Source organism: Rhinolophus hipposideros, assembly GCF_964194185.1.
Source record: "Rhinolophus hipposideros genome assembly, chromosome: 22".
NCBI lineage: Eukaryota > Metazoa > Chordata > Mammalia > Chiroptera > Rhinolophidae > Rhinolophus > Rhinolophus hipposideros.
In genome coordinates, this window is record NC_138068.1 from 8,236,687 (window position 1) to 8,259,915 (window position 23,229).

The following is a 23,229-nucleotide window of genomic DNA, read 5'->3' on the forward strand; positions in this document are numbered from 1 at the left end:
CTTGGTTTCACTTCGGCTGGCAGTGTCTCAAGGAGCTGGCAGGGCTGGGCTTCTCCCTGCAGCCTGTGTGTTCCGGGTAGCAAGATGAACGGGTCAGCATGGGGTGTTTCCATCGCAGCACTCACGAGAGCTTGTAACTCCAAACGCCTCGTCTGTGGACTCTTCTGAAGGACAGGCCCCCTCTTTGGGGGGTTCTCAGAGTAGGTTTCTTTTACCAGAGCCCGCTGTATTCCCAGGTGTTCCCTTGCCTCTCGCAGGTGACCTGGGAGTGGACCTGGGAGTGGACGTGCCTAACGAATGCCCTCTGGGGACACAGCCAGGTCCTGGGCAGCACTTGGGGCCCGTCTGCCTACAGCTGGCACACTGGCGTATCTCTAGGTTACGCTGCGCTCGGAGCCATTCTGTTCTTGGCTTGTCCCACCAACGTGCTGCTAAAAAGGACAGCGGGGTGAGGAGGGGTGTGGAGGAGATTCTTCCCCTTTACATAGTAATCTTGGTTGTAACCAGAAACCTTGACATCAGGGGGTGGTGGAAAGACACCAGGTTTAGAATAAGACGGGCATGGTTCAAGGTTAGACTCCTATTTCCACATCTCAGCGACTTTGGGTACTTTATTCAACTGTCCTGAGCTTTCTCCTCTCCTCTTTAAAATGTAAAAGTAGTAACAGTACTCATTGCTACATATTTACCTTTTTTTTTTCTTAAAGACGAATCCTACTGTTTGAAGTAAACAGTTTGGGCTTAGGGATGAAACATCTTTGATTTGGACCACAGCTTCTTAGAAGCCTCAGCTCTATGTTCCCATCTCCCTGGAGGATGAAGCCCCAAAGGTGGCTGTGGTCCCGACCCAGTGAGGATGCTTTAGAGAAAAACACTGTGAGAAGGTGGGCAGGTGTGGACGTGGCCTTGATGGCACGGCGTGTCCTTCCCACAGGTGCTGCGAGTGGCTGAGGTGCTGTGGTGCAGGGGACCCCAGGCCCCGCACTGTCTGGTTGGGGCACCCCGAGAAGAGAGACCAGAGATACCCTCGAAATGTCATCAACAATCAGAAGTACAACTTCTTCACCTTTCTTCCTGGGGTATGTACGGGCAGGGGCCACATCCGATGTTTCTTCCCACACCCAGTGTATGCAATGGGGCCAGGCTTAGAAGACTGGGGTTCCCATGGCAGGTTTTGGGAACACCCCGTGTGGTTTCCATGCCACCTTAACCCCTAGCTGTTCATCTCCTGGTCCTGAGCTCCTCGAGGGGGTGCTTGCTGTCTATAAGGCTGGGAGACACCACCTGCTCAGAACAACTTCACATTTATTTGGTGTGTTAGGCCTAAGTGTGAAAAAGGTTATGGGAACCTAGCACTCTAACCAAAACACCAAAAAAAGGCAAAATCAGCAGTGCTTACGTTTCCCTCCCCACCCCCCATCATCACAAAATACATATTCAGGTATAGGAAAGTTGGGGAATAAGAGTATAGAGAAATCAAAAGAGATACATTTTGATTCTACCCTCCAGAGAGAATTTCTGTTAACATTTTTGCTAATGAATGTTTCCGTGTTGCTTGGTGTTTTACTCTGGAGTCATAGCATTTTCACATTGACTTACCCAAATCCATGGACTTCTACTCCTCAAACTTTCCCCTAATTGCCCCGTGGCCAGGAGGCATATGGTGTGAGTTTCCCTGCCAGGGTACATGGACCAGTTAAAACTGCCAGAACCCTGTTGCCACACAGGGTGGGACTCCATATGTAATTGACGGCATTGAGAGCATATTGTGGAGGTGACAATTTTTCTTGCTTTTTTGATCAATCTTACAGCATACGCATTTTCCATTAAAAGCTCTTTTTAAACAACATTTTGAGTGGCCTGCCTATACTTACAAAATAATTTAAGGAATCAAATATAACAGATATAATTGAAGCCCCAGCATGCCCTCTCCACGCCAGAGGTAACCACTGTCTTGAATTTGGTGTTTACAATTTCCATACGTATCATTATTTCCATTTTTACTTCTACAAAAGGTATTTTATTATGTATAGGACTGTTTAAACTTTGTGTGAAAGGTATCAATGTAAGTTACGTTCTTCTGTAGGAAAGTTTTTCAACATGACTCACCTCCCACTAAACCCACCCAACCTCACCAGACAGGCCTAAAATGCCTCCTTTCTTTTTTTTTCTGTATTCTAGGTGCTGTTTAACCAGTTCAAGTACTTTTTCAACCTCTATTTCTTACTTCTCGCCTGCTCGCAGTTTGTTCCCGAGATGAGACTTGGTGCCCTCTATACCTACTGGGTTCCCCTGGTGAGTAAGTCAGTCTGCATTCAGTGACCGCAGAGGTTTGGGAACAGACCGTTCTTTGTCTCTGTTACCCGAGCATCTGGAACGGGAGAGTGGCCTTTTAAGGGAGAGGATGCCCCCAAGCCAACACGTGGGGAGTGCCCAAGATAAGCTCCATTTCAGCAGGACCCAGCTATAAGGAAGCCTGTGGCGTTCCGTCATTCTGTCAGTCAGCTCCAGTCAGTATTTCAGCAGCTGTTTTGTTGCATGCTTACTGTGTATCACCCGGTTCTAGACTCTGGGGACATGGTGGCAAGTGAGAAAGCCAAGGCCTGGATCTTTGTGGATGGTGCTATTTGAATTGTTTTCTGAGATCACATTTTCTCTGTACTCTGTGTAGAGTATTTCAGCATGAGGAGTTGAAAAGGAAACAGATTCTGTGCTATAGTGTGTCTGAAGTATGACCGAACTGACCAGAATGCCCCTCCATTCCTTCCTTTGCCTCCTCCTCTTCCTTCCTTCCCTTTGGCATATGGTTATTGAGTACCTACTGTGTGCCAGGTACTGTGCTGGGTGCTAGGCATGGAGCAACGAACGAAACAGGTACAAATTCCTGCCCTTGTAGAGTTGATTTTCAACGGGGGTAGTAAACAGGTTAATTAAATTGTTTCAAATCATGAAAAGTGCTGTGACCTAGTACAGATGGGGTATTGCAGACGCATTGCGTGTTTGTTGAATGGGTGAAGGTCGGGGCTGGGAGATGTGGGGGGACAGCCTGAGCCAGGGTGGCCATTCAAGTCGTCTTGAGGAGGTGATGGGAAGGAGCGGAGGAAGGGAGTATTCCAGGCACACGCAGCAGCTGTGCAAAGGCCCTGCAGTGGGCACGTCAGAACATTTGAATAACAGAAAGAAGGCCAGCATGACGGGTGTAGAGAGGGCAGAAGTGATGTTTCTTTTTCTCAGGCAGAGATGTAATGAAATATAACCGCTGCTTATTTCTCATTAACCCAGACTTGGGGGGCAGGGGACCAGTTAGATTCTCCATTTATAAAGACTCTTAAAGTTTTAATTCAGAGAAGATTATGAAAAGATTGAGCCCTCGTTCAAGAAAGAAAAACAAAAGTTTTTACTGGTGGTGGGTGGGCGATGATAAGGATTTGGTGCACGGGCGTTTATGGAGTAGAGGGAGCCAGTTGCTGAGAGAGCCGTGAGTGGGTGTCCACACACCGTGTTGCCACGTTGTCAGACAAGTCATGCCCGCAGCTCTGGCCCTGAGAAGAGATGGGGGTTTTTATTTTTTATACACAAGCATCGAAGGTGCTTTTGGATTGTGAGGCTAGTTCTTCCCTGCCCTGAGTCATTTGTGGGTGAGCTAGGACGCTGGGAGCTGGGTCGAACCTTTGCTTATCACCCTTCCCTTGGATAACAGACATTCTGTCTGTGTGCTCACACTTTTAGACACTGAATGTTGTGAACTCAAGGCCGGGCTGATGGAATCAAGCCCTGGGAAAACTGGGGAGCCCGTGTCTCATCCAAAAATGGAAGGTGTCACTCCATGTCATCAGGCGCAAACATGGGTCTGGAGATGCCAGACCCAAGAGTCAGGGACTTGACAATTTTACATGGAATACCTTAATTTTGTTTTAATTTTTTAGTGCCACAACTGTTCACTACATACATACATAAAGTCAAGCCATAAGTTACTGATTTAAAAAAGAGTTAGTCTAAACTAATAAAAAAAAAATATATATATAAATATATATATATATTTATATATATATATATATAAAGAGTTGGTCTATATTGCATATAAAATACCATTTATCACACTGCCTTTTATGGATCACCTTTTTAAAGTGTAATTATTGGAAAGGTAATACATTTATGTAATTCAAGAAACAAAAAAATGGCACTAGTAAAAAATCTTCCCATCCAGTTCTGCTTCCAAAACAGTCATTTGTTTATCCTTCCAGAGTTTATGAACAACAAGCACAATGAATGAAAAGTCTTGTCTTTTCCCTGCTTCCCTACACTTCTTTTCAGAAAAAAAGTAGCAAGGTATACATAGTTCTGAATAATTCTTTCTTTCCAATTTCTATTGATTCTGTTTTTGTCAAAGTTGACAACTCATTTAAAACATGTTAGGGGTGGACGGTTAGCTCAGTTGGTTAGGGCACGGTGCTAACAACCAAGGTTGCCGGTTCACTTCCTGCATGGGCCACTGTGAGTGAGCTGCACCCTCCTTTAAAAAAATAAAACAAAATAAAAAAAGAAAAAGAAAAAAAAAAGGTTGAAGCACTGTATGACTCGAACACACCCCTTCTCCTAGGGGTCTGTCTGTAGTCTTCCAGTTGGCAATCTCTGCTCTGCTTGAAGTTGTGAGGGGTTCCTTGGCCCCTCATATTGGTGACTTTTGGCTCAGGGCCCCCAACTGGGAGCCTAGAATGCTCCAGACCCTACCTACCTCTCAAGTTCTGAAACCCAGATCTGCTGCTCTCTACTGCCTCAAAAGTGGCTTCTGTTTATTTTTATTTTCCCTTTTTAATTACAAAAGGGCTCATGATTATTGGAGAAAATTTGAAGAACAACCAAACAACAACAAAAAAGAAAACCAAAACCCAAACCCCCAAACCACCTGTGTAGCCACTCCCAAGATACCCCGTTTATGTTTCTTCTTGCATGGGCCTCTGTTTTATATACATTATAAAATATACTGTAGTAAATTATACACATTATGTAAATACATATGTTCTATAAATTGAGATCCCAAGATGTCCACAAAAGCAGCTGTGTGTCTCCCCCCTCCCTGCCTTTTGCATGTCAAGCATGATATCTGCTATCTGGTCTGTGCTCTCTTCCCTCCTGGATATCCATCTGCCCAGCCTGCAGTATAAACCCATCAACCAAAAGGTTCTTGGGGTACAGCCCTGTTGGCACCCCTGCAACACCGTTTATCTTATCATTGGCGTCTGTGGTGGGGTGGGGTCTTTGGCCACATTTGGCATAAGTTTTTCATTCCCTTAACTGAGATTCATGTAGCTATGACTAAGGGCAGATGGAATCATGCAGGAATTTACTAGCCTGAGAAAGTTGGGTAGGAAATGAGATCAGCTCTGTTGAATTCTTCCAAAGGCGGTCATTGGAGGGTCCTGAGGCCTGGAGACAAAACGTGGACTGGTAGGGAAAGGATTCCTCACTTGCTGAGAGAGAACGCAGAGCCAGAGAGACGAAGGAAATGGCTTGAGATCACAGTAGGATATGAAGTGTGTTAGTCTCACACACACGGAGACTCACTCTTCAAGGAGTGGCCTTGGAATATCAGAAGGGCTTTGGGATGTATGTGTGTGGTGCTGTGGGTACAAGGATATTCCTTGCAGCGTGGTGTGTGTTAGTAAAACGCTGGAAACCAACAGACGCCCGCCAGTAGTTACGGAATTGCTGGCGTAGCGAGACTCTGGAATGTTGGCCAGGTGTGAGAAACAGTGAAGGTGTTCCACCGATGTTGGCATGAAGATGTGAATCATATTTTTCTTTTTTTATTACTTTTATTTTTTCCCCCTTCTTCTGCCTCTCTCTCTCCCACCCCCCCACTCTAGTTCAAGCCGTTGTTTCTCAGTCTAGTTGTGTAGGACACAGCTCCATGGCCCATGCTGCTATTATGAGCCTTGTCCCCCGCCACACCCCCGGCAGTCGGTCGCCAGTTGGTCGCTTGCGGCACCTCTCACCAGCTGCCAGCCCGCTCATGGCGGCACACGGTAGCCCGTGGCAGCGCTCAGCAGCTCGCGGCAGCTCATGCCAACCTCCGGCTGCTCAGGGCAGCCCAGCTGCAGGGAGAGCCGTTGTTCACAGTCTTAGCTGTACAGGGCGCAGCTCACTGGTCCATGTGGGAATTGAACCGGCGACCTCAGCATTAGGAGCATGGAGCTTCAACCACCTAAGCCACCAGGCCAGCCCCATTTTTTTCTTTATGTAAAGAAAGTAAGTTACAAAACTTACTGTCCTTTCATGGACAGTATGCTTCAACTTTTATGACCCTCTCCCTCCACCCCCAACAAATATTTCTACATACTTATGTCTGGAAAGTTCTTCACCAAAGCCAGTGATTGTCTTCGGAGGTGGGAGTTCCTTTTTCTTCCTGTGTCTTTGATCAGACTGTACCGAGACTTCTGTCTTAAGTCACCTCAGTGCCTTTCTGGAAGTTGGAGAGTTACAGGCAACTAAATGGATGAGATGTGCGTTCAGGGTGCAAAATGCTCTAGAGCAAAGTTGCTCCTTACTGCAGGGGGAGGCCAGATTGGTACTTGGTGTTGGTGACCCAGGACCAGAGTGTGGCAGGCGACTTGATTGTATGAATCCCCTCTTCCATAACTAGTGTTCTTCAGCCAGCACCTGTGATGGCAGACTCGTGTCTGCAGCAGCCCCTCTGGGAACACAGTGGGGTGAAGCAGCGCTGGAGGAGTGGTGGTGACTGGGATGGCCTGCAGCGCTTCCCACCCTTCCAAAGAGGGTCCAACCCAAGGTACAGCTCTTGTCCCCCCGCTGAAATGTTGTTAGGATTTTCCAGGAGAAGCCAGGAGGCCTGGCTTGCAGTGCAAGCAGTTGACTCGCCTGGTTTTCCTGGAGCTGTGGCCATAGATGGAAGCCAGGTGGATTAATAGCAGACTCAAGCGGTCCTGAGGTGTCTGTGTATCACGGCCCCTTCTCTAGCCAGCTTTTCCTGGGTCGGTTCCAGAACGGGAAGGGATGTTTGTCTTGGAGTAGTTCTGCCTCTCTTTCCAGAGACAACAGAGAAGGGAGTTTGGGGTCAAAGACGAAGGAGACGGCATCTAGGTGACTGGAGCGAATTCCCCGTAGATCCCGTAGATTTTTATGCAGAGAATTAATTTCTGGTTCTTGGCTAGGACGCATTTGGAAATGTCTCTGCTCATCCTGAAAGTCCTCTCATTTCCAACCCAGCCGTGAATGAGTGGCTCAAAGTGAGGGCTTTGGAGCGAAATTGTTTTGGTGCAGCTGTTGTCTGGACTTTGGTGAGGAGTCGTGTTGTGTAAACATTCTTTTCTGAGCCTTAGTTTCCTCACCTGTAAAATAGGGGCCGTGTGGCTATTTTCTTGGCTTGTTGGGAGGGTTAAATGAAGGACTGCACATGAAATGCTTGCTGTAGAGCTCCTGACGTATAGAAAGTTCTCAGGAAATGGTCTTATTTTAATTTCTAAATTCTGGCACTTCTTCATTGTCTGGATTAAGTTTTAGCTTTTAATAGCTTCCCTGCCCCCCGGTATTAGAGGGAGAAATTCCTCTAATTAGAGGGAGAAACTACTATATTAGAGAGAGAAATTCTACAGGAGGTAGCTGAAATACTCCATAAAATCGTGTATGAAGACCAAATAATAAAGCTAGATTTTTGTCAGATCTATGCCCCCTAAAATGCGCAGATACGAAGTTTTCACCTCAGTAAGCACTGCCATTCGTCAACACCCGTGTAAACACCACCTCAGTCAAGACAAGAGAACCTTTCCATACCCCCAGAAAGTTCCCATTGTTCCTGTCCTGTCAGCCCTTCCCCAACCAGAGGCAACTGTTTTTCTGATTTCTCTCTCTCAGAAATAGTTTTGTTTTCGTAAATCTAGTTTGGATGTACAGCTTTACTGGAGAGGCTTATGGACACCTTCCAAATCGCTTGTCTGTGCCGTATCTCAGCCTACGCGTTCTTTACAAGCTCCCCTTGCGCTTGACAACCCCAATCCCTCCCCCCACCCCCAAAGCCCCTTTGTAAATATCTGTGGACATGAAGGACCTCTGAAGTTGGACTGTTGGAATTTATTTCTGGACTTAATTTGCATCTCTTGTAAATCAGATTCTAGCCTAAGGGGGGAGTGGCAGTGTGTCCCCTGGGATTAATGAAACCTGTGTGTCTGTGGGGGTAGATAGGGTAACTTAGGAGGCCGTATTTATCTGCAGCTGCTCTGTCTTTGAGCACACACTTTCCATCCACATCGCTGGGACTTAGCTAGGCCTATGCAGAGAGAAATAGGAACTGGAACATTTGAAAAAACAAATAACAAAAACCTGGGTTCTGGCCCAGAAGCACAAAACAGCAGCATGGGGGGCGGGGGGTTAGCGGTTCTGTAAACCAGGTCGGTGCTTTGCAGAAACAGGTTTTCTTGCTCCCCAGTATGTGGTCTGGTTATACTTTTGTTCTGAAATGGACCCATTTTGCTTTGGCTGCAAGTGTGTCCTTTACATCTGATTGGAAGCAGGAGGCGGGAGGAATCCATTGATTGCAAAGACGTCTGGGGCTTTGGAGCAATTTCACAAAGCAGCACCTCTCTGGCTGGATTTAATGAGAGAGTCCAAGGTCTTTGAATCAAACTTAATATATTTTTTGCAGGGTCAACAGTATGAAAATGAAATCCTCAAAGAATCACCGCCACTATTAACATTCGGGGGGATCGTGCTTTCCGTATTTTTACGAAATGACTAACAGGAAGGATGACAAGGCGTTTTGTAAGAAAAGTGAACCCATGTTCTCGCCTTTCTGGATACAAGAGGAAAAATCTAGGTGGAAATAGATTCTTGCTGTGGGTGGCACACACCGATCCCCACCAGATTTTGGGAGTTGGGGTACCTGACTCGGATGATCAGGCAGTTTCAAATGTTCTCTGTGTTAGTTAGTACTCACACAACTAATACTTTAATGTTTTCTTTATAAAAATTTTAAACAGTACAGGTAAGACTGTACTGCCCAATCCATGCTAGTCCCTTCCTTGCTGAGAAATCTCACCAGCAGTTAAGGAAGCCGGAAAGTTTTTAAAAGTTTATGGAATCTTTGTCGTTCATATGAACAGTGTTACGTTGTATGTTCTGAAAGCTTGGTTTCCCCACTCAGCTGTGTCTCGTTCTTTTTAACTGTCTATTGGTGGTCCATCTTATTGGCTCCACCCACCCGGGTTTCTTTAGATGCGCAACAGAAGAGCAGGGACTCTGGAGCCAGCTTTCCTGCCTTCAGAATTTCTGCTTATTATCACGTGGGAAGTTTATTACTCGGCCACCATGTGCCTCAGTTTGCCCATCTGTACCGTGGCGATCTCAGTAATACTGACTTCACACAGCTCATCTTGTAGAGTTGTGAGGGAGAAATGCACTAATGGATGGGAAGCCCTTTGAATGGTACCCAGCACACGGTGAGGGAGATACAAATGCTCGTGGTCGCCATCACTCAGCCTTTGCCTGTGGATGGATACTTGGGTGTGTCTGTGTTTTTCACCCTTGGAAACCCTGTAGAGGTGGTGAATAGAGGTGTCCTTGTACATGTATGTGAACGAGTGTTTCTCCAGGGTGTGTGCGCGCGTGTGTGTGTGTGTGTGTGTGTGCGTGTGTGTGTGTGTGTGTGTGTGTGTGTGTGTAGGAGAGGTTCAGGGAAGTGGGCTTGCTGGGGCACGTGTGTTTGGCGTAATTAGCAGGTACTGCCCTGCTGCCCTCTGGCCTTTTCCGTCCCGGGTACCAGGAGAGGAAGGTGGGTTTCAGCAGGGCTCACCCCCTCTCCCCTCTTTCCCCAGGGCTTCGTGCTGGCCGTCACCATCATACGAGAGGCGGTGGAGGAGATCCGATGCTACCTGCGGGACAAGGAAGTCAACTCCCAGGTCTACAGCCGGCTCTCAGCGAGAGGTCAGCCTCCTGGCTCCACTGGGGCTGCCTCCTGCTGCCTGGGCCCCCGGCTGCATGGTTGCAACTCAATCATGGGTCCTTGACAGTCAGGGAGCAGAGTTCAAGGCCTGGGGCCGGGACGCGTGTGTCGGCGCCACGTGGCAGGACAGTCACTCAGTTGCCAGTACCGGGGAGGCCAACATGAGCCCCGGGCCTGGGGGAACTCAGGCTGCATCTCTGGGCTGCCTCGTTCTCAGTGATGGTCCTGTTGGCTCACTTGGTCATCATCAACCTGGAATTAAATTCTGTGTTTTTGGCATGCTCCGCTCGCTAATTCCTTACCCTTATCCCGTCTGGCTAAAGGGTGAAGAGTGTATGCGGCCCCTTCCGGGGGAGGCTGCAAACTCTGTCCCACACCCCTTCCCAGCGAGCATAGCTTTATAAGATACTCTCTCAACGTTACAAAACTAACAGTACAACTTTGCAACATTAGTTTCTATTTATCTATATACTTTTAAATTGCATTATAGTTGACATGCCTTGTTAGCAACAATGGTTTTAAAAAGATAACAGATTTCCGTGACTACTGCATCTGTGAAGATTGCTTTGCAGGCATTTTATAAACCTTAGAAATTGAAGAGTGGATATAGTATGACTCGAAGAGAAATGACCCGATAACTTTCAATCATTGAACCCCTCGCAAAACACGTGCATTTTAAGTGGTGGAATTGAACAATCCCACCCAATCACATTGTTGAGAACCTACAAAACAACTCACAATTGACTTATTTCCAACTACCAATTCTACGGTAGGGACTTATAGTCCCTGTACATTTGTATCCAGAAAGGAGAGTGTTACCTACAGATCCCTACGATTACTGACCCCATTCAGGGATTAATAACGTTTTAGCACAGGCTGAGGGGAATAAAAGCCGTGCCTTGCTATCAGGAAATGGAGAATTCTGAAAGAGATAATATAGATGCCTCAGAGAGCTGGTCCCTGAGCCAGAGTGTGAATTGCTTGTGTTAAGTGCGTTTGTCTTTCAAAGAAACCGCCCATCCGTGCTTTTGGGGTTTTGAGTAGAATTTTCCTTTTTGGGAAAAATGTGGGAGGAATATGTTTCGGCCTCCAAAGAAGTTGACATTTTCACAGAATTCTTGGAGGGCATGAAAGTATTTCGTTTTAGTGCATTGAATAGATTTTCATAGTTCGTGGGCTTAAACATTTGCAAGTCTCTGGGAGAAGGGGGGATTTAGAGTTGGCTAGAAGAATGCTTTATTATTGTTAAACTACTGTATTTAGGACATTTTGTGACCTAAAGATTAAAAACCCAATGTAATTGTGGCAAAGGCAGGTGGCTTGGACTTTCCACGTGGGTAATCAGAAGACCCCTTTGGAGGGTGATTTTTTTTTGTGGTTCGCGTATATTAAATCCTTGCTTAATAACATGTTCTGACTATAACATGTAAAATGCTTGGCAACCGACAAAAGCCCATCAGAGAGCGTGCGGTGGATCTGTTTAGAGCTCATGAGGAGCTGCCTTCAGATGCTGCCTCCCCATTCATCTCTCCAGGCACATACCCTTCTTTGGTTCTTTTCATATTGCAATTGCTTTACCCGTGAATGATTTCTGTGCCTTCCCCTGCAGACCCCCTTCTCAGCTCCTGCTTTAACTGTACTTGGTTCTTGAAAAGGTCCTACGGAGAATTGGCAGATGGCTCTAGCGTTAAAAACTTGTCTTCCTTTGTTGGCCTCCTTCTGTGGCCCGTGGGTTCCATTGTCATGCCAATGTGACAGTCAGGGCAAACAGAGCAGAGCTCTGAATATTAACCGAGACCCTAGCCCTGCAGTTTGCTTTGAAAACCCCCCCCAAAAGCACTGAAGAAACTGTCAGCTTGGAAAGTGATCGAGGAGAGTTTAGTTATTTGATACACTTTGGGGGGAAGGGCCAGAGAGAGAGAGAGAGGCCCAAACTGGAAGGTTTCAGAGAGAGGAAGAGAAAGAAGCCTTTTCTGACCTTACCTTATTACTATTTAATTACTTAATAATATTTTCTTGAGTGAGGCATTTCACCAAGAATTTCACTTGGTTAAGTTCAAAAGCAAAATGAAACAGACATAGATATATAGATCCATGCGGGACTGTTTTCTTTTTGATCACCTGACATCTTAAAAGGTACTTTTCAACACTATTTTTAGACTTCAAAAATGTTTAGAAACCAAAATATCAAGTTCTTGATCACTGGATTATAGGACATGAGATTTTACCTATATTCTGTATCATTTCTTGATCAATATACAGTATTTGTACTAATACAGTGAAAAGAAACTTTCTTGGTAATAATTTCTAACTAGCAAAATGGTTGCAGAAATCATGCAGAGAACTCCTATATGCCTCTCATCCAGATTTCCTCAATTGTTAACATTTTGCCACAGTTGCTTTTTAATATTCTTTCTGAGCCATTAGAGAATTAAGTTCCAGACGTCATTCTTTTTTGTCCCTACATACTTCAGTTTTAAATTCCTAATAGGACATTTCTCTTGCATAACAGCACAATTAGCGAAATTGGGAAATTTAATACAAGGCATAACTATTAATCTAATCTACAGTCCTTACTCAAGATTTGCCATTTGTCCCTAAAATATGTCCTTTAGTAGCATTTTTTTTTTTCATGGTTCAAGAACCAATCCAGGTTCTTGGCAGTTGCCTTTTTCTTTGCCTCCTTTTTCTTTGCCTCCTTCAACCTGGCCTGACATCTCGGTTTTCTTTGTCACGACACTGACGTTTTTGGAAAGGACAGGCCAGTTACTTTATCGCTTTTTCCTCAGTTTGTGTTTGTCCGATGTCTCAAAATTAACAAACTCCCATGCAAGAGTTACATTTAAGCAGCTCTCTTAAGGTAGTTACTGTTACAATCCCCTATTACCGAGGGTTAAGGCATCTGCCCACGCAGCAGGGAGGAGGTGGACGCTGGAGTCCGAATCTAGGCACAGCACAAACTCAGAACCATTAACTTCCTTCAACTGCCAGGAACTGTGTATTTTTAGCAGGAATTAATATTGTTTCAAGAGCGTCAGTGGCACAGATTCTTGTTGGGATATTGCCATAGTTTTAGAGGCATTACTTTAAATTGAGGAAGTTTCAGACTTCGAGAAAAAAGAATCTGATTTTGAACCATTGACCTAAAAGCCCTGAAAAATAAGGAGCTCACCATTGGGAGGAAACCCAGATGGCAATTTTTTAAATAGCAGCTTCCGATATTTTAGATCACATTTCATTCAAGGTGTATCTAAAACAACACAACAGTGAGATGAAATTTTAATATACTTGTCATGGTTTAATAAGTATCAGAAGTATTTTAATAATACAATTAGCCATATACGGGGGAATGACCTTTCATTCATTCTTTTAAGAATAGGACTCTGTCCTATCCCAAGACTACAACAGACGTTGACATTAAAGAGAAAGATGAGGGGCTGGGCTTTAGGAAATTCTTAGTCCAGTGAGGTATCCAGGCATATAAGTAGGTAACTTTGAAAACCTAACTAATGATCATACTTTATTGGTGTGAGTCTGGGGCCCTTATAAGGAATATCCTCTTTCTTGACCACTGCATTCCTGGTTCTGAGCACAGTTCCTGGCAGCTGAAGAAAGTAATAGTTCTGAACTTGTGCCGTGCTTGGATTCAAGACTCCAGCATCCACCTCCTCCCTGCTGTGTGCGCAGATCCCTTAACCTGTCAGTAATCAGGGATTGTAACAGTACCTACCTCAACAGAGCTGCTTAAATGTAACTCTAGCATGGGAAGAACCCAGCACTGTGTTTGTGATTTGATGAGTGCTCAAGAAAGGCAGTGCTGGTGGTGTAGCAGGGGTTCGTTACGTGTTGGTGGATGAATGAATGGAGGTATGAGCCAGGGGTTCTGGGAGGTTATGGGAGCCCATCAGAGGGCAGCTGATGATGTCTTCCTGAAAGAGAAGGTCTTTATCCTGAGTCTTATAGGATGGAAGAGAGCAGGACTGGCCATGTGATTTGTGGTGCCTAGTGCAAAAATGAACATGTGGGGCTCTTGTTCAAAAATTATTAAGATTTTCAAGTTGGTGAGAGCAGAGCATTAAACCAAATAAGGGACTCCTGGAATGTTGAGCCCAGTGCCAGTGCCTGGGTCACATGAAGTGTCCCTGGTAAAGAGTTCTCCAGAGGTCCCAGGTCATGATGGTGGAAGGGTGGGGGACAGAACCCCAGTTTTCAGCTCCATCTTGTTCTTCCCAATTAGTCTGCATTTTCTGAGCCTTTTCCCTTCCTGGGAAAACAGAAGAAAAGACTATGTTGACCAGTGAGGACCCGAGACTCTGGGAACGTTGACTCTGTGATCCAGGAATCTGTATACAAGGCATACTATGGGGGAGAAGGTGGCATTGGAGCTGTTTGAAAAATATGCCGTCACGTTGGAAAGCAAGAGGAAAAAAGAAAAGTGAAGATTACTTCCCATAGCCAGCCAGGTGGCTGGGTTAGGTCTAGCCTGTTATTTTTAAACAGCCTTGTGGAGGGAGCTTTTACAGGAACTGCAAGGTTCAGAGATGGAAAGCACCTTGTAGGTGATGATAGCTATTTAGTGACTCAAACCCTGGCTTGTCTGAATGTAAAACCTTAGCCTGTAAATTCAGGCACCTACTATGTGCCAGGAGCTGAGCTCAGCACTTTGGCACAGACTGTCTCCATGATCACCTTAAGACATATGCTGCCGAAGGGCTTTTGAGATTTAAGTCATTTAAAAACATTTCTGAGTCCAAAGAAACCTTTCAATCCAGTATTCTCACTCAAAGGTGGATAAATGGTTGAAAGCCACGTTGGGGATAATGAGTTGGATAAATAAGCCTCCCCTTTCCTCCTACTTGAAATCCATGTTTCAACCGTGATCAGAGGCTGAAGAGAGGTTCGTAGACCTTTCGGAGTTTTATGGCTCTAATTATAGAGCTGTCTCCCCAAATTAGTAGCGTTCAGTGGCCCTGGAAATACCAAAGGCAGCAAAGAGAGATGCAGAAATAGGAGCAGTCTCAGCAAAACTTTTGTTACTGGAAAGATTTGGCTTGGGCCAGGAAAGAAGAATTAGTAAATGCTTGATTTCTCTTTATACTTGTCTTCCCCCAACCAACAGTTTAATTCTGGACGGAGGTTCTGTCTGCCTTGATCACCACAGCGGGTGAGAGCAGTGGGGTTTGCATTTTTCACAGGATGAATTCCAGGGTCTTCATACCAGGAGTGGTTTCCAGGACCGACTTGTGATCCAGGAGTAAATGAAGCAAGCCGAACCTTAGCCTTGAAAGAAAGTGTAAACAGAAGTGTAATTAACACAATGGCTATTGCATCTTTCCTGCTGGGACATCTGGGCACCCCGTGAACCATAAGTCATAAGCCAAAGGTCTATGCAAAAGCTGGTGAATCCCTCCTATCTTGAGCCTTGTTAGTACATACGTGGTGTAAGAACTGGAGTTGCTATTTTTCTTCCTTACCAGTTCTTTCCAGATCCGTAATGCCGCTCTGTTCACGTTTTCCCAGCTACAGAGAAACCTCAAGCGTCCCACCTCCATTGGAGAGTGATATCTTTCTTTTCAAGTCAATTCAAAATCCACTTTGGACCATTATTTAAGATGGCCATGTGACTAAATTTTGAGGTCCAAGGACATACGTGTTTTTCTCTTTGGCATTGTGTTCCGTTGGAGTTCATCAGAAGACAGGATAGTGTAGGGAAGATACGCTCATTAATGGGGGCGGGGCCGGGGGGGGGGTAGTTGAGCTAATATTTAACTAAATCGAAACTCTGTATTCCTGAACACAATTACCACTTAACGTTTCCAAAGTGTAAACTCTGTCCAGACATAGGAGAACACTAAGATATGCTTTCAACTTTTCTTAGAGGAGAGAAGGACAATAATGGTTTTTTTTTTTTTTTTTTTTTTTTGGTATTACTGCTGCAAAAGTATTGCAAAGGTTCTTTACTAAGAATCTTAGATACAGGTCAGTAAGCAAAGATTTCCCCTTCCTCAGCTTCTCTCGTTAAGAGCCAGCACATTCGCTTTTCCAAGTCTTATTTAAAACACTCAAATGCATCCTTTGACAGATGCAGTTATTTTACATCCCTAAGCTACTTTTTTTCTTTCCAAAGTATTCACTTTCACTTTATTACAAATCATTGGTGAACTGATCTATTGTTTAGTTTAAAAAAAAAAAAAAAGAAGAACACCCTGGAAAAGAAATCTCACATACAGATTGTGCTGTTATCTTCCCCAGAAGGTATTTCCCCCCCTGCCGGGGTGTTGGTCTATTTCATAATGATTGGGCACCGGAAGGCAAAGAGGACCATTTATATATTTATTTTTAAAGCCTTTGTTGGGTATAAACTTGTCACATTTAAACTTCAGCCTTTCTTTTGTAAGTTCCCATTCTTTTAAACAAATGCCCCAGGAGGTGACCGTGCAACTTAACGGTAATACTTTTCAACCCTTTGCCTGTTTTCAAATAGCAGTCTTTTCGTAGGCTTTGGGGGACATTCAGACAACTGTATCGGAATATAAAAATTTCAACTTTAGACCTATGAACTCTGCTGGGTCTGCAGAGGCGTTTTAATGTCAAACCCAGGAAATGTACACATGCTGCAGAATTTACAACTCATCGCTGTCGCAGTCAGATTAGAGTGTGAGTTAAAGAGTAAAACATTAACCAGGGTTAGTGCGTGGAGATTGCTGTTTTAGATCTACAAAAGCAGTCCCCATCCTGCATGCATAGTGAAAAAGATGTATAGCTGGAGGTGTTCGGGGGGTCACAAAATAGGCCCTCACATTCTAGTGCTCCCGGAATTTATTTAACTTTTTTTTTTTTTTTCAGGCTGTTCTGCATTTTGACTGAATTGTCATTTGCTTGTTTCGACTTAAGGGAAACATCTGGTTTCTCCCTGCAATGTAGACAATCTGCTCTTATTCTGAAGCTGTCATCCATGAAAAGCATGGTTTGGGCTCAGTAGGTTTGCTTATGAAAGGCTTGGGGTCCATCTCTACAGAAATAAACAGCTCTAGTAATTGGAAGTTTGTTCCCTGTTATAAACTGGCTCAGAGGCGGCTTGGGTGAAGTGGTGAAAGCTGAAAGGGATAAATTTATTTTATAGAGGCATTTAATGATTGACGATGTGGCCGGTGGAGAATTTTCCACTTAACCTTTGTGAAAATCCCTTACCCAACTTCTGTAGTTTCTACAAATGCATGTAAAAATCTCAGTGCCTGGAGATTGGAGATTGGGGTGTCACAGGGTCTAAAAGAGAAAAGAGGTCTGAGGCGGGAAAAATTAAGAGTTACGTGGCATCAGTTCCTAGGACAGGGCCAGGTTTTCCCGTGCACTCGACAAAGAAGATCTTACTGGGTATTTTTACATCTCTTCAGCGACATGATTCGTGGGGCCCAGTGCAAATGAAACCGGGGGGGGGGGGGCTTGTTCAGAAGTTGCTAAGAATTGTAAGAGGACAATAGTAGGTCATTCACCCAGGGTTTGGCAGGGGCCATGTGAGCACACAGGTCACACTTCTGTTCTAGGAATCTTTGGGGGTAGGTGAGAGAAAAAAATGAAACCAGCAGTGCTTGGGAAGTATGTCTGCTAACTGGGGTATTGGGAGAGTCTGTTCTTCCAATCAGGTGATGGAGTATGCTGAGAGTTCCTTCTCTGTTTTGAGATGGGTAATAATCACTATAAACATGCTGTTTTGTTTTTTTCTCCTCATGTTTCTTTGTTAGGAAGACACAGGGAGCTCTGCCACAGTTTATCTGTATCTTTGTTCTTCCCTCCTTTGCAAGCATGATGATAGAAAACTCAGAAGATTGGTTAGTGTAAGGTTAGAAATCACGTGTTTTGGGTCCTTTCCATACTTTTGAGAGGTTTTTTTCATTCTGTGACTTAATCCCAGCCACGGGGCCGGCTCTTCCTCTAACTTTGGTCCCTTTTCTCTCCCTCTTCCTCCCGCCCTGGCTGTGCCGTCCCTACCAATGGGAGAGTCCCTTAGATACGGACATTTATTCACATGTCAGCCACCAGCCATAGTGTTGAAAAAACCCCAGTCAGTGTTGGAGTATAAGCTTCAGTATTTGCTTTTCTTCCTGCCACTTTTCTTCCTTTTCGTTCTTTTGGTTTTATGTGTCTTTTCTCATTCGGAAACACACACGTAATACAGACACCCACTCAACATGAGTCCAGCTCACAGGCCTGCACCACACATTTCCGATGGCCAAAAAAATGGCAGCAAGGGACAGGAAGTCCACATTTAAGGTCAGGACGGGTGTGAGCTCATTCGAGCCAGAACCTCTGAGAGTCTCCCTTTTCTGAAGCTGCAAAGCCGAGGTTCCTCTCTACCCCCCCCCCCCACTAAAATGCTAGTGGGAGAGCCGTGGTGAAGAACCTCATGGGGTGGCGGTGGCTCCCATTGCCTGCCTGTTGGCCTGCCTCTTGAGACAGAGCTGGAGGCCAGTGGGCTGACAGACAGATACAGTAGGAGAGCTCATCTGAGGGATTGGCCTGCTGGGGTTAGTCAGAAACTGCTCTGCAAACACAGCAGATTACAGGGGTTTTTGCTGAGGTAGAGCAGACCGACAGTGAGAGGCCGAGTTCAAGTGAAGCCATCGTAAATCAGGACTCCCTTGAAAAACCTGGGCCTGGTCGCTTAAAAGTTTGAGCTAATTTAATTGATTATTTTTTTTCTTAGGTGAAAAAGGACCTCATGCTTCGTAATAATAATAAAAAAAAATCAACATGAAGAATTTAGAAAGTGTGTATGCCGAAGGAAAAGATAAATCCCCCATATCCCCAGGAAGAATCCCTGTCACCCCTTTCAGTACAGTCCTCTTGATTTTGCCCTCTGTTCTGATACCCTACACACATACATGCAGGTAATTATTTAAGAAGAATTGAAACACGTGCTCTTCTTTCAGCTAGGTGTTAAAACGTGGATCTAGGAACACCAGCGTGATCGTTTGGGTCAGGCCACCAGCATAAATTTTCGTAATAAAACCAACGACAATGTGTAAATTTATGTTTGGGAAAGTTGGGGCAAGCTCCGGTGAAAGCAAAGTTCCCTGGCGCAGAGGGCCGGGCTGAATTGGCGAGCTTCCTTGCAGGAATGCCTCGATAAGCTCCCCCGCAAGATCGCGGGTCCGGGCGCGGTTGTCCTACTGCCACCTAGTGGGACAAACGGAGTTCAGGCAGGCCAAGAATTCTGCACATTGGACCCGTTCCATTTCTAATGACCAATGATCAATGGATGTTCTCCATTCCCTCTGTAAATATAAACATAAAGAGCGCGTGAGGCTAGTGGGTCTCTCTCTGGCATGCCAGGATTCAGACCATTGGACTGAATTTCGCACTGTTTTATGGAAACGAGACACCATTAAAATGCTCACTTCGTAGGACGAGAGACTCCTCCTTGGAGAGGAACTGGGGGTTCCAGCCAGTCACCATTTGCTTCATGCTCTTTAGAAATCATTAGTATAACGGTACAGATCTTTTCGTGCCGGTTCTACTTATCATCATGACATAATTTAATTAAATACAAAAATTAGTTAAAAATCGAGCCCAATGGAACCTATGAGAGCTGTTTGAATAGAAATAATTGGAATGCTTTGAAAAACCTCAGTGGTGCTGAATTACTAAAAAACAAAACCCCAACAATGCATACGGCATTAAATTATGTGAAGTAGTGTGCAGAATTGTAAAAACTTAGAGTGCACACTCAGATTATTTCGTTAGTGTTTTAAAGTTCTTTTTAATGTTGAAGAAACTAAATCTAGAAATCCTTCGACAGTGAATATTGTGTATTTGTTGAATGAATGAGTAGTTGGAGGGAACAGCAGATTCGTGATCCCCATTTGTCCCTTTTTCTGGACATATACTTTATTGAGAATTGCCTCATTATTGTTACTTTTTATTCTCCGTCTTGGCTGAACATTTATAAGTTAAATTGGGCTTATTACGAGACCCCAATAACAGAGAGATTTTATGGTATCACTCCCTCACGTGAGAATTTGACCCCTCACCAGAATAAAGGCCCCCCTCCTTTCTGGGCTTGCTCTGGGGGTGCTGGGCCTCCTGGCCCTTCCATCTTCATCTCCTGTTCCCTGCCTTCATGCGGTACTTTCGGTCTTGTTAAAGGAGTTCCAGCCCATTTGCCTTGCACAGTGGACATTCTGCTCATGTACTTTCGGCTTTTGTGCCGTCCTTTCCTGTTACTGGTAACCAGTATCCTTCACCTGCTTAATTCTGGCCACCTCTCCCGGATTGCCTTTGTTAACATCTCCCTGCACCCCACCCCCTTCACTCATTATTTGTTCATTGCCTCCTTCCCTCCACTAGAATGTGAGTTCCAGGGATCCCCACCCTTAGAAGATGACGTGCTTGAATGTTTAGTGAGTAACCACATGCCTTCTGTGTGCTGGACACTGTTCTAGGTCCATCTTGCACGAGGGGAGATTTCCCTCCGTTTCGCCCCCTTAGCACATTGACTCACTTCCATCATTTCACACACCATTTTGCCTAAACAGCATCTGTCTGGCTGCCTGTCTTACTAGCTCATGGGCTTGCAAACTACAACCGGGGGGCCAAATTCAGCCCACCTCTTTTTTTTTTTTTTGATACGGCTTGGGAACCAAGAACATTTTTATATTTTAAAATATAAAATGTAAATGTACATTAGACGCTAGCCTCTGTGGAGGACAGTTGTTGGGAGAATTGCTAACATTGTCTCTTGGCCTGTAAAACCTAAACTCTTCACCGCCTGGGCCCTTTACAGCACATGTTTGTTGAGTCCTGTTTGAGACCTAGCAATCTTGGGATGAGGGGACTGGCTTTCATCTTTGAATTCCTTAGAACATAGCCCTCAGTAAATGTGTTTTGAGTTGAACTGAACTCCCAGTTTTCTGTTCCATCCTCTGGAGTCAGATGTGGATATGAATCTGGCAACTGACCTGTTATAACTGTGAGACTGAGACCGGGCATCTCTGAGCTTACTTGTCTCTTCTGAAAACGAGATAGTCATGCTGCCTTCTTCTAGTGGCCGTTGCGAGGCGTGAATGAAGCCGTCAGTACGTCAATATCTGTACAGTACTTAGCACAGAATTACCTTTTAATATTGTTAGCTGTTTATCCAGATAAACATCCAGCAGAAGTACTGTCCGATCGTAATGGCATATAAACCAAACTGTAGAGCAGTTGCGTGTTTAAAAACACATCAGTCGTTTTGGGTTAGCTGCTTTCTTTATGGTGGTGTTGAAAATTGAGTTGTCCTGCTGTGCATGGACCTAACTCTTCATTCTCTTCCCCATTCCTGTGGGGTGTGTGTGCGTGCGTGTGTGTGTGTGTGTGTGTGTGTGTGTGTGTGTGTATTTGCTTTCTTTGAGGCTGAATGGATCTCTTAAGGAGCGGATTTAGAAAAGCCTCTGAGGCACTGTGAAGACAGAAGATCTCATCTGAGGGTGTGAGCACTTCCCAGTGCTCTAACCAGGGGGATTAGTTTCTGGAGCCGTCTCTGGAGCAGGTGCACCTTGTCTCCGAGAGGTGGGGAGGTGATGACACTGTTGTGGGGGGTCCAAACTTCTGGGGTACGGTATTGACGTTGCAGGCTAGTGGGTACGCTAGAAAGACATGCGGGATCAAAATGGATGCAGACAGTGATGTGTCTCTGGGCCCCGTTTCTTCGCAGGGACCGTGAAGGTGAAGAGCGCCAACATCCAAGTTGGAGATCTCATCATTGTAGAAAAGGTGAGTGGGGTCTCGCTGCTGTGTGTGCGTGTGTAAATGTGACGTCATTGCCACCATGTCGCGGAGCCTAACGTGTGGTGTGTGGAGCTGGTAGACTACTCGAAGGGTTAGCTGTTTGCGAGGCTATCCAACAGTGCTGCCTGGGGAGAAAAATCCCTTTGCCAGGAGACACATGCACAAAACATGTTTTCAAGGTTCGTGTGTGCTGGTTAGCCAGAAATCCTCCTTACAGACTCACATTTTGATTTTGATTTCCTGTTTGATGGTTTGATGTGGTTTTTGTTGTTTTGGGGTCTTTTTTTTTTTAAATTTTTTTTTGACTTACCATAAAGGCTGTCCTAGAAATCTGCTTACTACATAAGCACATAAACATGTCTGTGTCATTTACCTTTTGAGCAGTTTTAGCTTGCATTTTTTGACTCAAACAGTGTGCTTTGCTTTCATTTTTTGGGGAGTAGGGGTTAACATGAGAACAGTAAAAAGACCCAAAATGCATTTTTAAGAATAGCACTGCTAATTGGTTTGTTACGTTAGCACATACTCAGATCTCGTTTTACTGTGTGTATTTGGAAGGTATTGGATTTTGGGGGTGGTCCTGGAGAGTCTTGGAATAATATTTGATTAGAAAAGGATTGTGTCTTAACTTGTTTCTGTAGGAAGTGAACTGTGCTCTTTTAAAAAGGATTAAATCCAAGAACTCAAAGGTGATTTGTGGTAAAGTGAAGCTCTTCTGGGTGGCAGCCCAGAACCACACAAACCCCTCTATGTTTTTACATACTTTTTTCTGTCCATAATTAAATGAGGACTGCTGCTGGCTTTTCTCTCTCTCTCCCCCCCTCCCCTCTCTCTTTCTCTCTCTCTTTTTTGAGAATGGCTTTGTTGCTTCTTACTACTTGACTTCCTTATTAAAATCCCACTGGAAGCCAAACATCAAGCCGGAAAATTGGTAGAAGCAGAAAGCGTGAGCCGGGTGTGTGTATGTCTTTAGTTCCAGCAGACAGCCTGGAAGAAAGCCAGCTAGGGTAGCTGGGTCCTCTGGCTGGAATTTCGAGAGGTAATGGTCGGATTCGCCAGAAAACAAGAAGCTCTCTTTCCGAGATGAGATTTCAATAGGGGATTAGTAACGTAACAGTAGCGTGTAAGATTTTTCAGATTCAAAACAAAATAAATCCCCCCAAGTCTGTCTGACAAAGGCAAATGCTTAAAAGAAGCTGTGGGTTTTGGTTGCACCCTCCCCCCGAGGGGGTTGCGGGTGAGGGGACAGAAACCCCACACATGGGTTATTCACAGTAACAGTCTTTCTTTTCATAACACAGAACCAGCGGGTCCCTGCTGACATGATCTTCCTGAGGACATCAGAAAAAAACGGTAAACATCTGGGATCAATTTTGAAAATAACCATTAACCTTTCAGTGGTAATTTGGCAAAATAATCATTTGAAAATGTAACAGGAGTCCAAGATCATTTTGGAGCCATGGAAGCGAATCAAAAGCAGCTCTTTTCATAGAGCAGTAGTCTTCGAG

The 23,229-nt window shown here is 44.9% G+C and overlaps 1 protein-coding gene across 1 annotated transcript in view; it reads left to right on the forward strand.

The window, feature by feature from the left end:
- ATP9A (ATPase phospholipid transporting 9A (putative)) overlaps positions 1-23,229 on the forward strand; it is a 112,867-nt gene that overhangs the window by 16,543 nt on the left and 73,095 nt on the right. Inside the window, exons 2-6 of the mRNA XM_081033292.1 lie at positions 935-1,079; positions 2,182-2,295; positions 9,828-9,936; positions 21,648-21,706; positions 23,023-23,074. Coding sequence (XP_080889418.1) covers positions 935-1,079; positions 2,182-2,295; positions 9,828-9,936; positions 21,648-21,706; positions 23,023-23,074 — 479 coding nt within the window. The remainder of the gene's footprint in view (positions 1-934; positions 1,080-2,181; positions 2,296-9,827; positions 9,937-21,647; positions 21,707-23,022; positions 23,075-23,229) is intronic.